Raw genomic sequence first — 18,553 nt, forward strand, 5'->3', positions numbered from 1 at the left:
CCAGTGCAATAACGAGATAACTCCACTTTTTTTCGAAATGCATATTTTAACATATTCTGATAGCGGAAAATTGTGTCTACATTTAGGTGTAATAACGGTATATCTCCGACCGATAGATCGGCTAATATCATACAAAAGGAGATATCTGGTTTAAAATGCTGTGGGCAAGTACCAGATATCTCCGAAGATATTTGGTTTTTGCTCCGAACGATGTCAACATTATATAATCTAACGATTTGTTACCACTGTAACCTTCATATTATATTGCTGTTATCACGATACTTATCAGTTATCAATAATATCAGTTTTTATTCAAAATGTGTCATTGTGTTTGCGTCGGAAAACTAATATTTTGGGTCAAAAACCCAAAATATCTCCTTAAAACACAGAATTAGCTCAATATAATCATCATGAAAGGTCACTATTAGTTGGATGATTATATTTATAGGTAGGATTACACATTGTTAATGCTTTTTGAGATTCCTTAATGTAAATGTTGCGAGTATTTTTGAGATATGTAAAAAAACAAAAACATGGATTTTAATTTTGGGGCAAAAAATCAATATATTTCCACTAAATTATACTTAAATTAATTAATTTAAATGATTTTAGCTTATTCAAAAGTAATAAGATTTGATAAACTGTTATATATACATCTAAAGCATGTAAATCTGTTTTTAAAACCGTAATTTGATCAAAAGGGAGTTAGTAAGCTGTTTTTATGTCTCCTTAACAATTTCAAAAAGTGGAGTTATCTCGTTATTGCACCGGACCCTTCAATTTCAGTTCCTGATTTAAACCTTACTAGAGACCATATTTTTGTAAACTTCTGCTTGACTATAAATTTGAGTACAAAACTTACGGAGATTTATGGCATTGTTATGTTCAAATCAATTTTTTCACAAACACTATAAGTTTTCTTTTCAACAATTAATTTCTCATGAAGTTTTTAAATTTAAATGGCAATTAGTTATCCTGAGTATTTAAAATAAATAGTTATACTTGTCATTAGGTATTCAAAACTGGATTTTGGAAAAAATCGTGTACTTCTTCTAATAATTTTAAGTGCGATTTTTAAATCAAATTTACCTAAAAAACAAAGTAGTTTCTTAGCTACAAAGATATAATCATTTTTTTTCACCATTGATAGGTATTTTAAAAAAATATTATTTAAATGTATTTTCAAGTCAACGAAACTTACAACATATATTATTATATTTTAAATTATTAATAGATTCAAAAAACGCCACACAGTTTTGTTAAATGTGCCGACCCATACTTATCCATAGTATGAACTACCGTCTACCAATGTACATACAAAATCAAAGGCAAAAATAACTGCCACTGTCAGTTTTGTGTAAAGTCCAGACCAATAATTCTAACATTAAAAAAAAACCGAAAAAACAAAAAGATTCGCTTGTGTAAATTATTCTTTCCAGATAAATGAATGATAGGCGAGGTAACTAATAACGTTATCTGTCTTTGTTGTAATAAGAACAGTGTAAAGCTCTCAGAAATAAATACTGTTAATTGATGAAAGGCTTGTAAACACTTTTTGTATACCTACATAACTAATTTTTGCAAATGTTACCGTCAAGCGTTTAATCGTACAAGCGATCCAATGATATCTTAGACTTGAGTAATCAAAATGAAACAAAATATATACATTAGAGTACCTATACTCTTGTTTTTAGACTTACCTATAACGGTTAAAAGAGCAATAGAGAAATACAATATTTTAAAAGAGCTTAGGAATTAGGAATATTATTTTTATTTGCAGCCGGATCGGGCACAACAAATATTCATAGGCAAATTTAAAAAAATCGAGAACTAGAGGTGCGAAGTACTGAAATTAATACTAAGGAATGTGTTCTTACTCTGTTCTTATCATAGATAATTTATAATAAACAACAAATATAATAGTATTTTATACAAGAGAATTCTATATAGCTACACGATACTTGAGTCCCTTCAAGGAGTTTTCATGCTTTGAATTTCAGCCTAGGACAATTACTATTTTGAAACATTTAGCACCTATTTTTAAAAAAAAATCGAATTAATTATGAAAAATGCTGATTTAATTAACATATTTAGTGTAGTATATTTTTTTTTAGTTTTTAAATTAAACTATAAATGCTTAAAATGATTTAAAAAATAAGTAATATTAATAGTCTAATAGAAAAATATTAAAATTATGTTTTTATCCACGAAGTAAGGAAGTATTATACAATGTATAATTTTTAGAATATTATTTTAGCGTACAAGAACATATTATTTTATTTTGACATTTAGTTAGTAAATACGAAATATTTTGTAATATTTTTCTATTGAAATTACGTAAAAAATATATATTTTTTTTAAATTGTACTGAAAAATATTTCACTAAAAAATTTAAATAAATGCACCAAATGATGCGATTTATATTAAATTGGCGAAAATTGTTATTACTTGTTTGACATTTTGAATTTAATAGGTACATACCTAATAAAAATATATTTTTTTTTTAATTTACTCAAGTAAAAGTAAAAGAATAGTATTTAAAAATAAACATTTAATACCAAAAAAGTACTAGCGTATTTTTGTATTTTGTTATCTCGTCCGACATAAATAAAACATGATAGGAAATGTATGCGAACATTTATAAAAAGGTACTTTTTCATTTAAAATGTCTTGTCAATATTACAGTCAAATTACAGTACACTGTACAAATCAACGACTATGGTATACAAAGCAAAATCGGTTCGACTCATTTTTGTTTTTTACACTTTCGTTTTCTCTATTATTATTCTTTCTTTAATATTTTTTAGCAAATTATTATATTATAATTTATTTGTACCATCAACATTTCAAATGCATTTTGCCGCCGAAATCGGAGCAATGTTCTTATCAATGTTATGCCATGCTTTACCAGTGACAAGGACGTTGTAGCGTTATCACACTGTTATCAATAAACGGCTTTTGGAATTTAAGGTTTACATTTATTGTACTATTATAGACGATTATTATATATTATATATATTATTTAATATTATATTTTATTAACAATTAAGTAGGATTTTTATGATATATTTTGACGGAAAAAAACGTACACGCCGACTTCCTAGATTTCTAATTTTTATATTTAAAACAATTAAATAAAAAAAATTAACGCACATTGTGCATTACTACTTACTCGACTCAGTATTAATTATTATACTATTTGAAATAATTAATGCAAAATTAGTAAATTTCTCGTCTGCTGCCACATTATTACTAATAGCATATTTTTATACATTTATATTTTACTAGTGACAATATTTGGCAACGTACATTCGTGTTTGTTTTTTTTTCTAAATATTTTTTACTAATCTACTTGAAAAACGTTTAAGTTTGTAAAAATGAGCGCTCAAGCTGTAGAATTACTGTAAGTATTCCTTTCGTTTATAGATACTACTATTATATCTGTGATCTATTATAATACCCGACAATAGTTGTAAGCCTTGTTTTTTAATATTACTTTAAGTTTTTACTAGTTTTTAAAACTAGGTACATCTTATACCGATTAATTCTACAAATCTATTTACCAAATCGTGTTTTAATTATTTTTTGAGTATACACTAAATCTATGGGATTAACGACAAATTAAATGGTCATTCAATTTTCTGTCTATTCTTGGTATTTTTCTTGAGTACATTTTTTTACAATATTTTTACAAGTTTGATTAAACATTAATTTCTTTTTCTACTTGTTTTTACTTAAAATGTATAGACTCTATTAGATTGAACATAAGCGTTAAAAACAATGAAATCATTTATTTACAAGAAATACTAGCCTATCATAATAAATCATGCAATTGTATTACTCATTGATAATTTGTCTAAATAAAATATAGTTGTTTGAGATAGATGGTACTTTATTTGTAAAACACTTTAATAGTTCACCCCTTCAAAATGGAGAAAAACAGCATTCAAATTTTCATATTTTACTTAAAATTACGACGTGCTATTACTTTTTTTATATCAGTCAAATTAGTTCTCAATTTGATGGAATAGACTTTAGAAATATTACTAACAATAAATGTTGATGATCCAAAAAAATATTATAATCCATTTTCCCTATAAGAGGTGAAAACTTTCTTTTTCTTGAGCATAGTTTTAGAAATTAAGGTTTTAAAATTAGATTAAACGGTAGATCTAGAGTGATGCTATAACAATATAACATAAACAATTTTCTTAAAATCTATTAACTATTTTTTTTGTTAAGAAAAAACCAAAGTGGAAATTACACTTGGATCACATTAAACTTCTAGGTTGCTATGTGTGTATTAATATAAAATATATTAGCACAGTAAATTTTCAGTACAATCATAATGAAGTAATATTGAGTACTCACATTGAAACGTTAAAACAGTGATACTTACAAACCATGTCAATTATTTGGCCTTGCAGTAGAATAATTAAATTAAAATAGGAAAATTGCCGGTATTTTTAACAGAAAACTTCTCCTTGTTACAGCGAATGGTTAGGATCGGATTAGAAAGTTGAAAATAGGCTTAACATTTTTCATTTTTTAATTGAATAGGGGGCGGCATAATAGAAATTCAGAAATTGTGCAAATAAGAACTATCCTAATATATATATATTATATAGCGATGTCTATTGGTAACAACGGTAACAAATTATTTGAAAAAATAATTGTGTCAAATTTTAAGCATATTTTTACCTTAACATCATTGTTATCGATATTTTATACTTCTATTACCAACACATTCACATCAGCGCTTTTTCAATGTGATTTGATTACTCTCGGTAAAAACCACTTTGTTGCCTTTTTTTTGTACTTGGCATTTACTGTTTTATTAGAAGGTTGCCTTATTACTATTTAAAATATATCATTTAAAAAAATGTTAAATAATTTAAGGAAATGATTCTTTTAAAAAATATATTTCTTTGTTAATTTCCTACTTAAATTAAGTAGTGCTATTTCTAACCTGTTTTCTTATAAACAATAATGCAAGGTATATGTTCACTTCCTCAAAATTTTTGATAATTGTATTAAAGAATATGAATTGAATACTCGAATAAGTAAAAAGTAAACCTGTAAATTAAAATAAATTGATTAATTGATGTTTATTTTATTAGTACAGCACTCAAGAATTACCATAAAAAAATTAAGAGTGCTGTTGTTAATTTTTAATCATTTTTAAAAATAAGAGATAATGATATCTATTCCATAGGCAATGACATTTTTGAAGTTTTTCGTTCATCTTCAATATTACCTGTAACATAAAATTGTAAAAAATATTTGTAAAACACAATTTGAACATAATATGTGGATTTAGCTGCTTTGGTTCTATAATTTTTTTTTTTTTGAGCATTGGTTGTCTACTTATTAGTTCAAATTTGATCTATAGTTTAAATATCTATGAAAAATATTGACCTAAAAAAAAAAAATTTCAAGTGAAGCAAACAATTCCAGTTTGTGCATATTTTAATTTGAAATTGTTTAAAACTTTTAAATAATGTTCAAATTTATTAATTAGTTTGAACAAACATTTCTACCTATTAGTAACTACACAATGATTTTTTTTATTATCAATTAGTGGCGGTGGTTAATTTTTTTTAAAATTATACTAACACCATATTTCTACAAATTAATTGGACGGGTTTTGTGAAAAATAAGATGTTGTAAATTGAAATTTTTCAAGAAACAATATAATAATATAATAATATTAATACTCATTAAAATTTAATATTTTTGTTTCTTTTTTTTAAGAATTGAAATTATAATCTTTTAAAAAATTTGAATTTTAGACACATTTCTGACAAAAACTTTCCGTTATAAAACTATATTAATGTTTATCTGTGTAGATTGATGTTGCTTCTACTTTAAATTAAAAAACCTATTTAATTCAATAAAAGTCGAAAACGTGCTTTTTTTTCTTTACTGCTTGTCTCAATTTATTTATGTTACGTTAATTTAATTGAGGCAAGAGCTTATAACAGCAATCTAAGTCGACATCTAGTACAATATCTTTTGATGAAAACATTTTAAAAGTTAATCTTACTTACTTCACCCCTATAGGTTTTTTATGACTTTACACAGTATCATACATTTCTTGTATTTTTCTACAGGATCCTTATTTGACTGAGTAATGGTACAATATATTTATCTAAAAGTAAACGAACAAACATTTTAAAGAAGTGTTAACACAACAAGTACATACATAATGCTTATGTATTTCAAACCTCATAGCGTAGTTTTATTTAAACATTTTTAATTAAATGCATCATTAAAAATTACTGGTCTTATAATTATAGGCTATTTAATTCTTATAATCTGATAACTTTTTTTTTGCAACCTGTCATAAGTTTTAAAAATATAAATAACACATGAAAGGTGCTAAGAACAAAAAGTTAAAAATTTGGAAAATACAAATCTGGCATATTTTTTAATTGTATTAGTATTAAAAACCTTTTTTCAAATCTAACTTATTGAGCCCGCAACTTTATTTTATAGTGAAAACATTGATAATTTGGGAGTAAAAGGGATTATCTGTAGTTTATAAAATCCTCATCTATGTTACGGCGTATTTTAACTTCGAATAATATATTTTTAAACCTGTAAAAGTGTTTTTATAGTAGTGAAGAGAAGTCTGTGAATATTTTTTTTTATTCAGGGTTTTCTGTACAGTGTTTTTATATGATATAAAAAAAACCCAACAAATAAGACACATGGCATCCTCTTAAAAAATATATACTAACTATACCCTATTCAAGTTAAGAATTACAATCAATGACCATGCTAATAGACCATCCCACCCGTAGGTTTCTTTTCGTCACTGACTTTTTCTTAAGTTAAGTAGAGAATACATACAGTGTAAATCACTTATGATTGAAGTGAAAAATACATTTGTTTGTTACAAGTAGGTCTTGGATGTTTATGAAATTGGATTGTTTTATTGTTTTGATTCACAAAATCAAATAATAATAAGTTAAATTTTAATTTATACGTGTTTTATGATAAATGAATTATATTTGTTACAGACAACTAGTATTCAACAAGGTACCACAATTGGTAAAGTTGAATACCTTTTGAATATTTTATTATTGTTTAAGTCAAAAAATGTTTAAAAAATAACTAAAACGGGGGTATTTTCTTTTACTAGTCTTTTTTGTTTAAGTAAAGTGCATATTTTATTAAATTTCCTATTGCATCTAAATTGTCTAGTTTTAGTCTAAAACATCCAAGCACTAGTTATAACTTATAACCAATGTTTTATTATAAGCGATTTTGCTTCATTACAAAGTCCCTGACAAGGACTTTTCATTATGTTCGTATTATGAATATTTAATTATTATTGACATTGTTGTAAGTGATTTACAATGTATAATCTTTACAGTTGTACAACGTAACATAAAAGTTGAAGAAAAAAAAAGTTACAGTCTACTTCAAGCCTAACGGTTAAAATTATAAAACATGGAACATGCTTTAGCCTGCTGCCTCTTGAATAGTGATTATTTCTGATCTATAATCTCCTTGCGATTTATGACAATAGTATAGTATTAATTATATGTTCTGGCCAAACGTTTGCATGACGACGACAACTCGTTATTATTTTGATGGTATCTTATATGTTATTATACTTTTAATGTAGGCACGCTACTTAAGTATCGCTATGCAGTCTTCGGACTGGGGGGCCAAAGCTAAAGTATGTTCCATGCTAAAAATGTTTCTTACTAACAGTTGCACTTAATAATGTGTTTTTTATCCCTTCAATTAATGAAAAAATTAATATAATGCAGAGTACATGTGATATAACTTCTTATGACCTATTTTATTACTATAGATAACGATTTTGTTGTAACATACACATAATTTTGTAACGTATTCATGTTACTGTCATTCAGAGGTGATCCACGGGCTATTGGTATTTGTAGACTGAATAATGCTTGTTGTTAACCTTTATGTATTGTATTTTCCCTTTAATATTCAATTGATTCTCTCTTTTAAAATTCCAATAGTGTGTTGGGTATCATTCCATTCTGTTGTCAAGCTGGATTTGTCATCTAATATCATGTTCTTAATTATATATACATATATATATATATATATATATATATATATTGAGAACAATTTCAATCTAAATAAATAAAAAAAATGTATATTGTTAACAATGTTTTGATCAGAAAAAAGAAAAAAAAAATTTTTTTACACCATTTCCCCGTTAACTGTTGGTTTACTCGTACATAGTAATTTAGTAATTTACTACGATCAAAGTATTACACCTTTCCGTTTAGATTTTTCCTTAATTAAAAAAACCTTCAATTTAATTTTCAGACTTAAAACTATACAAAAAAAGGAAAGTTAAGAAAAACTTTCCACCCTTTTGGAAAAAAAGGTGTTTGATATTTTATTTGGTATTTTCATAATATATAACTTTGGAATTAATTTGACTAATTATAAAAAAGTTTGACAGCTCCATATTTTTAATTTGAAAAATATGTATATTTTTAGGGTGATGGGAAGAGGTAATATTTTTTTTTAATTTTGGGCCAATAAAGTACCTTTCAGGTACTATACCTGATAAAGAAATTGGTACGGCGGTTTAGAATATCTTGTGGGCTTAGATACAAAAATAAAAACCCTGTAAAAACAATAACTTCTCAGCTACGCATCGAAGCTAATATTCAACTAGAAACATTATCTTTCATCAAGTGTATAATGTATAATAATAATAAATATATATTGATAAAAATAAATATTTATCATATTTTTCGCTACTCACCTGTGATAAACAATTCCAATGGTTACGAACATATTATTATTATTATTATCAGAAAAATTAACAAGTGATCATTACGGCTGATAGTGTAAAAACGGTTGGGGACGTCGGAAGTTAATTACACCAGAATTACCTATTAAGTAATTAACGTTTGAGATATTTTAAGGAAATCAATCTTCGTATTGTTACTATAGATCACCCTGTATAGTGTTTGCCTTTGTCTCGAGTCCACACAGATTCTATACCTGTCTCATTCCCTTGGAAATGACCCCACCGTCCTCAGCATCATCCGGTGACCTATTGATTTTTATTCTCAAAGTAGATTGCGGCCATTTTTGGTACACACCAGTGTTGCGCGCAATAGGGAGGAAATAGCTGTATTGATTTTTGGGGTAATAATACATATATATGTGTAAATAGGGTGGGCCGGCAGGTCGTAATTCGCGCGTTTAGGAGCGGTGACGGATGGGAGGGGTAGTGGGGTTGGGAGTAGAATTCGTCTTGGTCGCGCCCGATTGGCCCTGGGAAAACTCTCATTGTCTCGAATCCCGTCGTGCCGAGCGTTTTGTGTTGCCTACTGTTCGCGCCTCGAGTTGGCTTTTACGGTTGTCTTTTGAGCGAGCGGTTGCGTCAAACACACATTTGGCCTGCGAGAAAAATTTGAGCGGAAACTGATCTATTGCTGAGTATTCATTATGTCGATTTACGATGGATTCAGGGAGTTCAACGGAAACGACGATGACTGTACGCACATCATCAAACGGAACGAAACGACGATCATGTTGAGCCAGGGATCGCACAAGAAAGGCAGTTCGAAGCTGAAGTTGAAAAACTTGGTCGACTTCAACTGGGAAGAGCGTTATTACAAAGGCCGTTTAATTGCTATGCACATCGGTGGAACCGTCTTGGCCTACGCCTTTGTTAAACGTAAGTACTACGACAGGACATTTTAGTGGGAATAAAATAATATGAATAATTAATTAATCTTCTTCTTCATCTTCGCTTTACACTCTCGACTACACGGGGTCGGCCACCCTAGTCCTGCACCTTCATAGGGCTTGATCTCCTATACCTCGTTCAGTGACCCCAGCTGTCCTCGTTTAACTCTCTATTCCGTCTATCCATCTTTTCCTCAGTCTTTCTCTCTTTCCCTCTACATTCATCTTCATAACAACTCTCACTGCCCCTACCTCATCTCTTCTCATAACATGACCGAACCATCTTAACCTATGCTCTCTCATTTTCCCCACAATTTATGTAACTCCTAGACTCCCCGTTATGTATTAATTTCTCATCTCTGCTACACTCATTCTCTGTTCAGTTTTCTTGTCTACTGCCCAACATTGCGACCCATATAACATTGCCAGACTCACTACCGTCCTATATATTTTACCTTTCAATCTTATAGGCATCCTATTGTCACATAAAACACCCGACGCTCCCCTCCGCTTCATCCATCCACAATTTATCCAATTTTTTTAGTCCTCGTCATACCCACCATTTTTTTATACTACCGATCCTAAGTACTTTGAACCTATACACTTCATCGTCATATAATAATTATTAATTGTTGTTTTTTCGTAGCCAATTCTAAGGAAGGGCTCGTCAGAGTCATTAAGACAACGACCAATGAAAGAGCGTTAATAAAAGGTTTTTCGAGTTTGATTGAAGACATCAGCTTTGCTCATCTTTATGAGGTACTGATGCTAGCGTGTATCAATCAAAACGGTACGGTACATGTGTACGTGATCAATGAAGACGCTTCTGCATCCAAATATTTCACTGTTATACCAATACTTGAAATTAAAGGGGTTTGTTTATATTTTCTAGAATATCAATATTTTTTAATTAATTTCTTTCTATTAGAATAATATTAATACTAGTTTATTATATTAATAACTTTTATAGGATCCATCATTTTGTTTCCACGATTATTTTATATCCTGGTGTCAATTTGTACCTGAAGAAGGAAACATTAAAGAGCTTGAGTATGAACCAAATTATAATGGGAAAATCTTGGCCGTTGCACGTGGTTGTACAGTAAATATTTACAAAGAGAAAAAATATATTTATAATAGATATAAATTATGAAAATGTATGTTAAAAAATTTATTTTTAAAACTTTAGACTGAAATATGGCATATTGGCATCGCAAGCACATACACAGCTGGTCCGATTTTTTCAAATTTCGATTTGAATAAATCTTTTGACAAAACTACGATAAAGTACTTGGAGACATCTTTGATTAATATTGATTTAAAAGAAGACGCCATTATTGTCGATATTGCATTTTCTGCCGATGGCTCTAATGTGGCATTAGCTCTCAGCAGCGGAAGCGTATACTTTTATCAGGTACAGTATTTGTTGTGTTTATTTTAGTTTAAGTTCAATCAACTGTTTAGTAGCCGATGAGGAAGTTGTTTTAATAAATAAATAAATATTTTAATTAATAAAAATAATTATTTTTCCATATTTTAGATATCGTTTGAAAACGTTGATGACTTCCCAAAATGTGTATACAATTGGCATCCTCAAGAAGTGTTTTTGTGTTTAAAGTCAATGATATTTTTGGACAATCGTAAAGAAATTCAAGGGGCGTCGTAAGTTTTTTTATTTTGCATTTTTATGTCGATCATCAGTTTAAAAATAAAATTTCTGCACATTATTCAGGATGGAAATACTATCATGGAAATACTTAGTGACGATGACTAATCAAAACGAGATACGTTTGTGGTGTTGTGAATCATGGGAATGTCTTCAAATATTGTCATTTGTCCAACCGATTGGAGTGGATAGTCCGATGAAACTGACCGTTGATGGAACTGGAAAATACTTGTTTTTGAGCAACATAAGCAATAATGTAAAATTAAAGTTATACATAATTTGGCTAAAATATATGATTGAGGAGAGTTATAAGTAAAATAACTTAATTATTTTTCAGTTGTTGTATGTCATGGAAGTAGCTCTGGATGAAAATTCTCCTAAAAAATCTTTGAAAATTGTCAGCGTCACTGAAATTATATTGCAAAGTCCAATACTGAACATGATTATTGTTGACACAAAAACTGATAACGATTCAAATTTGATAGATCTCATTTCAGGTAAGTAATTTTATTTATTAACTGTTGGCACATTTGTTTGACAATTTGTTCCTACAGGCGATCATCTACCGGTGAACATGTCCAGCCAATACAGTAAAACTATGATCATCAATTTATACGCAATACAACCGAAATCGCTTCAAGAAGGTCAAATAATTATTACTACACCTGATAGATTTGGATCGGAGAATCTTAAAGAAGAAACAAAGAAAGGCTGGCCATCAAATCCCATTATATGTCTTAAAAGTCTGCTAGCTGATGATTTCCCATTGCCGCCTCACGTAGCCAGCACTAACACAAACGGTGAGTGCATACTATTAAACGCAAATCAATGAATTCAATATATTATGTGTCAATCTTTAGATTTCGTTCAAATGAATCCGGTTAGAAATAACCCAAAGCTCACTCCAATGGAAATACATAACTTGGTCAAAGAAAAATTAAAGTTGAAGGGAATAGATATCAGTCCAAAAAGGAACCCAAATCCCGCACAAGTAAATATTTCAATTAAGCGTGTTATAAAAAAAATTCCATTTTAAAACCTTTGTTTTTTGTTTTTTTTTTTTAGAATAAGAAGAAAATCATCAAACCAGCTCCAGTTCAGACTCCGATTCAGTCTCCGGAACAGACTCCTGAGCATAAGGCCACTTCTCCACTGTTGTATTCTCCTCAAGTAAATAGCTTAGTTTTAACTTTTATTATAATAAAAACAGTTAAATTCTTTTTATTAAATTATTTCATACAATATTATAATGATTTTTTGTGTACATAAATTAATCAAAAGTAATAAACAGTGTGTAATAATCTATTTCTTTTTTTTTAGCGCCCCACTCTACTTAAGAGCGTAGACTGCAGTCCACCCGCAGATGAAGTTCAAGAAATTCTCAACAACTCTGAGTAATTCAATTATATAATATATATATATTTAGAAAGGGTACAGTGAAAGAAGGGTATTTGTAAATTTTTTCTATTTTAAGTTTATATTATCAAATGTTGAGATTCTTTTGGTGAAGAAAATGTTACAGTGGGGATAGCGTCTTAAAATGTTTAAGACATAGATTTTTATGCACAAATTAACGTTGTTAAAATTCTCATATGAAGAAATACCTTTCTTTCTATATGCTCTTCATATGCATAATATATTCATGTATAATTTTTTTTACAAAGTAGTAATTTGTTTTATTTTTCTATGCCAAATCAAGGTGTGACTTAAACGAAACTATATCTATAATGGAGGCTGTAGACTATGAACGTGCGGTCGATTATTCAACTGAAATTGAAAGCGAAGAAACTAATTGTTACACCGCAGACCCGATGGACAACCGCAAGACATTGTCGCCAATAATACAAGTGGACGATAACAGTGCCGCCATGAGCAACGGCATGGCCAATCAGATGGACGAAGTTTATACGGGCCTGCAAGAATTGAGCAGTCAGCTGAAATTGCTGATAAAGAGAAATAACCAACTTGAGAGCCAAGTAAACACTGCTCTACTGACACCGGCCAACAGAAAGACAGTTGTTGCTGATCTCATACAAAATCTCGAACCCATTATGAAGGGTATGTGTTTGATTGTGTAAATTTATATTTCTGGAATTTTGTTCCATCGATTATTCATATTTTAGCTTTTACCAAAACTAACTGGTTTTATGATAATGCTTTTATTTTTTTGTGTCTGGATCAATTTTTTAAGCCACCAGTGAATTCGTCATTTAGCAAAAGATTAGAAATGAATAATTGTATTTTTTTTTTTAACATGACTGAATTTTTCAATGAATCAGTCAAAATTTTAGTAGACTATTTTCAACTTAAAAAATCTTTAAAATACATATACACTTGCTGCTTTTTCTGCAGGGTCGTCCGAATTGGCTTAAAGCCTTCCTTGAGGCAACAGAAATAAGTTCTAAAAATTACAGCTTGATCTTGTTTTTTTGTTAACTGTTGACAAGTCTATTAAACCTAAATACTTCAAACAGGTACGATAGTACGATAGGTACGGTAGTATTCGGTGTATTTGTTTTGAAACGGTACAACTGGCTAGCCAACACAACAGCTTATCAACCTCAGTTATTATAACTAAAGTTTCTGGCTCGTTCTTCTGTTTTTCAAACAAAATTTCACTTCTTAGAACTTTAGCGAAAACCAACGTTTCAATGTTGTCTTTGACTTTTGTCTCGATGCCTTCCACAAAAAAGGATGGCTTCCTTTGCGTCTTTGTAAATAAGAATTATATACAAGATTATTTCCACCAATAACATTTATTTTCGATTGGTTGAACAAATTTGGTAAAGAAATTTAGCAATTTTACTTATATTTAAACATGTATGTTGGATAAATATCTTGTTCAAAAACAAGTTAATTTGCTAAACTTAACATACAACAACAATTTTAATGTGAGTTGATCCCAGAGTTTTTTGAATTGTAATTCTGATATTTCAGTTTGTTATAATATTACAAGCTTTTTGTTTGTTTGGAATTTATTTATTATTATTATTAAGTTCAATAAGCGTTTCACCATAGACTAAAAAAAATCAAATTATATTATTATAAACAAATATTACCTATAAAACAATTTATATTTGATATTTTTTACCATCTGATGTAAAACTGTAGAACCTTATGTTTGAAAGTGATTTTGATCACTTCCAATAGTTATAATTATATTTTTTGTTTTATTTTTATAGCTATAGTGAAAAAAAGTATTGATGTGATGGAGAAGAAAGTTGAAACAGCGTTGGACGCTAAGCTGATAGCGTTGGAAAACAAAATTGTTAATGTTGTTTCCACTTTGGCTGCTAACAGAGTACTAATAGGATAACAATAAAATAGGGTTAATTTGTAATAAATTGCATTGTTAACGTTTTTTCTTTTTTTAGGATGACATAGAATCGTTCACACCCGCATTGATGGATTTGTTAAGCCCGGCTTTGGATGAGATTTTAAAAGATTTGTTTATGACTAAGGTTGTTCCAAAATTCGAACAAGCCTGTTGTTCAATGTTCAAGCAAATAGACATGTCGTTTAACGAGAGATCGTTGGAATGTAAGTTTCTGTTTTTTTTTTTAACGAGTGACAATAAATAATTTAATATACTTACAATTTCAGATCAAAATGAATTGAAATCTTTGTTGGGCGACGAAGCCCATGGTAACAGTAACGGTAACAAAGTGGAAATCGATATCGAGAAAGTTGTTGACGGGATGGGTAGTGTAATGAAAGAAATGGAACTAAACTTGTTGAAGTTAGTAACAAAGACATTTATCTTATATTGTTCTAAATTAAAACACCACATTTGTTTAGCTCACACAATGAATTGCAAAGAACCATTTTCCTATTGCTGAAGAGACCTAATTTGCAAGTACCAGATTCTTTCGTCAGCGATGAGGATAGTATTAGCAGAATCATAACAAATCTACTGGAAAACGGCGAAAATGTTTCAGCTTTTGAAACGGTATACCATGAATTATATTACACATTAGGGTAGTCCAAAAAATAATCAAAGCAAGAAAACCGTGATAAAAGGGAAAACAATTTTGGACCACCCTTATAAAGAATTAACAATGTTTTTGTTATTTATATTATCGTGGTCACTTTATTTTCCAGGCACTGTCGGCATCTAACTTGGAATTGGTACTTTACGTTTGCGAAAATGTTACAGTAACTCCCGAAGAACTGTTCCAAAACGCGTCCATGACAACTCCGATCGTATTATCATTGATTCAACAGTTGTCTTTCGATTTGTCAAACAGCACAGAACTAAAGCACAAGTAATTCATCTGTACTTTTAATTTGTTACCTGAGTTTTCCCTATAACCTTTCTAACAATTTTTTTATCGTTTATTTATTTTATATATGTATTTGTTGCTTCCGACCGAGCATCGAGTGCGTTTTGAGCTCTTAGATTTCAAGGTTTTTATTTTTTAAAGATTCTTGGAAGCCGCCGTTGGAAGTTTGGACTACACAAATGACCATCACAGAGAGAACATCACTTTGGTTCTGAGAAGAATGGAAACTAATATTGAGAAGTTTTTAAGCCTCAATCCGCACAACCCATTTTGTCGCAAGATAAAAATGCTACAACTCGCCGTCAAGACCATGATAAATTTCAACGTTACTCAACAACAATAAGCTGCCCCCTAATTTATTACACGTTTACATAAAATACGTAATTACGAATGACGTATATTTCTACTTTTACTTAGCCAAGACATGACCTCATCCTCAATAATTGTGTCATTTAAAAATTATAATTTTACTCATTTTTTTTTTTGATTGTAATTATTTGCTTATTAACTACGTATTTGGTTCACTGAACTGTGTGAAGGACACTATTTAAATTCAGTGATTGTATTAAAAAACTGTAAAATCCAAAAGCATTTATTTGTTAATTTTTTTTTTTTTTAATTATAATTTATTATTATCTTATAAGTATTACTATGCATTCTCTAAACTACCACAGTTATTTTTGTGTTTTTTTTTTTTTACTATCAAAGAATAAAAATAAAACCTACCTACTTGTTATTTCCCAAAAAAATGTGAGTTGTTTTTTTATTTACTTACTTTTAGTACACATTCCAATAATTATTAAATTAGTTTTAGTGCTGAAAGCAGTTGAGTAATTTGAAAAATTATTTTACAATAATCCAGTAGTTCAATATAAAATGGATACAATATTAACAAGAAAACATTTGACTAATAATTAAATATTACAATAATTATTCAAATACATTTTTGCCCAAATAAATAAATATCATAGAAATATGTTCCAATTTGAAAAATAAAATAAATATATTGGGACACCACAAATTAAGGTAGATATCAATGTATACTTATGACTGTTGTGTAATGTAGTAAGTTTTAAAAAAATACCATAGGTAAGTAAATAATATTAATATTACATAATAGTACTAATTTTGTAAGTATTTAAAATATAGGTATTGTGTTCTAATACAGAGTGAGGTAAAAAATATGCATCAGTTTTGAAGGGCTGCAGAAAAAAAACTATTCAACTTGGATAAATGAGGTGTATACTGTTCGATTCAGTAGATAAAACCGATGCATATCTTTTGCCACACCCTGTATAACGAGTCATCGACGTCTTGCAAACGTTTTGGCCAGAACACATAATTAAGACTATAATATCGTCACAATACAAACTATAATAATACAAGACTATAATATCGCAAGGATGAAGGATATAAAAGATCATAAAAAATCACTATATTTTTTAAGTAAATAGTTTGAAAAATGCGAGAAAGCAAAACTATATGTCATATTTTATTACAAAAATGTACCTTTTTTTTATTTTTTGAACCTTGACATGGCAGATATTGTCTAGGTATGACTTGTACCGTATAAATTAACATTTTCGTTTTGCTACCGTGTCAATCAATGCACACAATTCAAAATATGAATGTAAACAAACAATCTAATATTTATACCTAATAATAATATTAAAAATATGAAAATCAATAAACATAGGTAGTATATTATATATATAGGCTATAGCCGATGTTTTATAGTGTAATTAATAATTTCAAAATTATCCCCCTCACATAATTACGAGTTAATTTACTTGTGAATATACACAAAGCAATCACTATGTTGTTTTTTGTAGGTACTTAGAACCAGAACATTATGTTAATAAATTCAGAATTTTTCAAAATATAATCTTGGCCAGTATCAAAAATATTACTTTTGTGGTGTTTTATACATGGCCGAAAACAAAGTAGATATTTCCTATAAATAGCTCGTACAAGACGATTTTTAGTCCATTTTGGTTGCCGCAAGGCAACCAAACACTGTAATTATAATATTTTTATGATCCAATTGTACCTAAATTATTTCAAATGGGGAATACAAAGCAGACACAAACAAGACATTGGACGAGAGAAATGGCAGTTCGTTGTGGTCGAGATCTTCAACAAAAACAGATGAAACACCTGATCCTGGAGAACCTAAGACAATCTATGAATTAGCGAAACCGCCACCACGAAAACGATCTTCCGATCCGATCGGTAAGATCTTTTATAACCATGCAAACCTTGTAACCTGTACTTGTAAATAATTTTTGTTTTTTTATGTTGATGTTTTTATAAAGTGTGTATAACCCTTATAACCAAACAAATCTTTAATATTATGTAAACTCTTTGTAAACTGTAACCTTACGTTTTATTTATTGTAATATTGTGTTGGCCTCTCTTCTAGTACCTTTTATTTATTTGAACTATTGTAAATATTCTCTAAAATTACCTAAAACCTTTATAACCATGTAAACCTGTAAACCTACAATGTTGAAATACAATGTATTTCTTGTAAAACTTTAGTATTTTGTTGTCATCTCTTCTATTACCTTTATACAGGTTTATAGAGTAGATTTAAATAAATCATAACTTGTAAACCTACTATGTAAAAATATTTGTATTTCTTGTAAAATTTTAATATTGTGTTGTCCTCTTTTGTTGAAAATAAATTGTGTGTAAAATAATTTGTTTGTATTTATTTTAATATAATATAGTATTAAATGTTTGTTTATATAAAGTCACTCGATTTTTATGCCACAAACATGCTTTAGCCTTTGCCTCCCAAGTCCCAGCTCGAAAACGACACAAATAGCGTCACGAAAGTAGTGCGTCTACTTTAAACGTATACTAAAACCAAACATCGTCGTCATGCAAACGTTTTGGC

At 29.0% G+C, this 18,553-nt stretch overlaps 1 protein-coding gene across 1 annotated transcript; it reads left to right on the forward strand.

The window, feature by feature from the left end:
* The first annotated feature begins 3,072 nt into the window (after positions 1–3,072).
* Positions 3,073–16,267, forward strand: LOC126836881 (enhancer of mRNA-decapping protein 4). Its single transcript, XM_050570554.1, has 19 exons — positions 3,073–3,403; positions 9,483–9,691; positions 10,349–10,575; positions 10,673–10,804; positions 10,892–11,116; positions 11,243–11,364; positions 11,435–11,624; positions 11,706–11,865; positions 11,923–12,168; positions 12,229–12,359; positions 12,434–12,538; positions 12,689–12,762; positions 13,068–13,426; positions 14,551–14,669; positions 14,743–14,908; positions 14,972–15,107; positions 15,167–15,317; positions 15,470–15,633; positions 15,793–16,267. Exons 1-19 carry the CDS (start codon positions 3,378–3,380, stop codon positions 15,992–15,994), a joined length of 3,144 nt encoding a protein of 1,047 aa, XP_050426511.1. The 5' UTR covers positions 3,073–3,377; the 3' UTR covers positions 15,995–16,267.
* The last annotated feature ends 2,286 nt before the right edge of the window (positions 16,268–18,553 follow it).

The sequence above is a fragment of the Adelges cooleyi genome, unplaced genomic scaffold (assembly GCF_023614345.1).
Source record: "Adelges cooleyi isolate 19-005CV unplaced genomic scaffold, UGA_ACOO_1.1 ACOO_flye_CR_arks_rails_tigmint_CR_PRNA_247, whole genome shotgun sequence".
In the NCBI taxonomy this organism is placed as follows: Eukaryota; Metazoa; Arthropoda; class Insecta; order Hemiptera; family Adelgidae; genus Adelges; species Adelges cooleyi.

What these genes read in the sequence shown, in the direction of transcription:
- LOC126836881 (XM_050570554.1), top strand. Translation starts at nt 3,378, where the DNA reads ATGAGCGCTCAAGCTGTAGAATTACT. An exon ending in TTTGATAGATCTCATTTCAG is followed by an intron (nt 11,866 to 11,922) that starts GTAAGTAATTTT and finishes TTGTTCCTACAG; the next exon opens with GCGATCATCTACCGGTGAAC. An exon ending in CACTGTTGTATTCTCCTCAA is followed by an intron (nt 12,539 to 12,688) that starts GTAAATAGCTTA and finishes CTTTTTTTTTAG; the next exon opens with CGCCCCACTCTACTTAAGAG.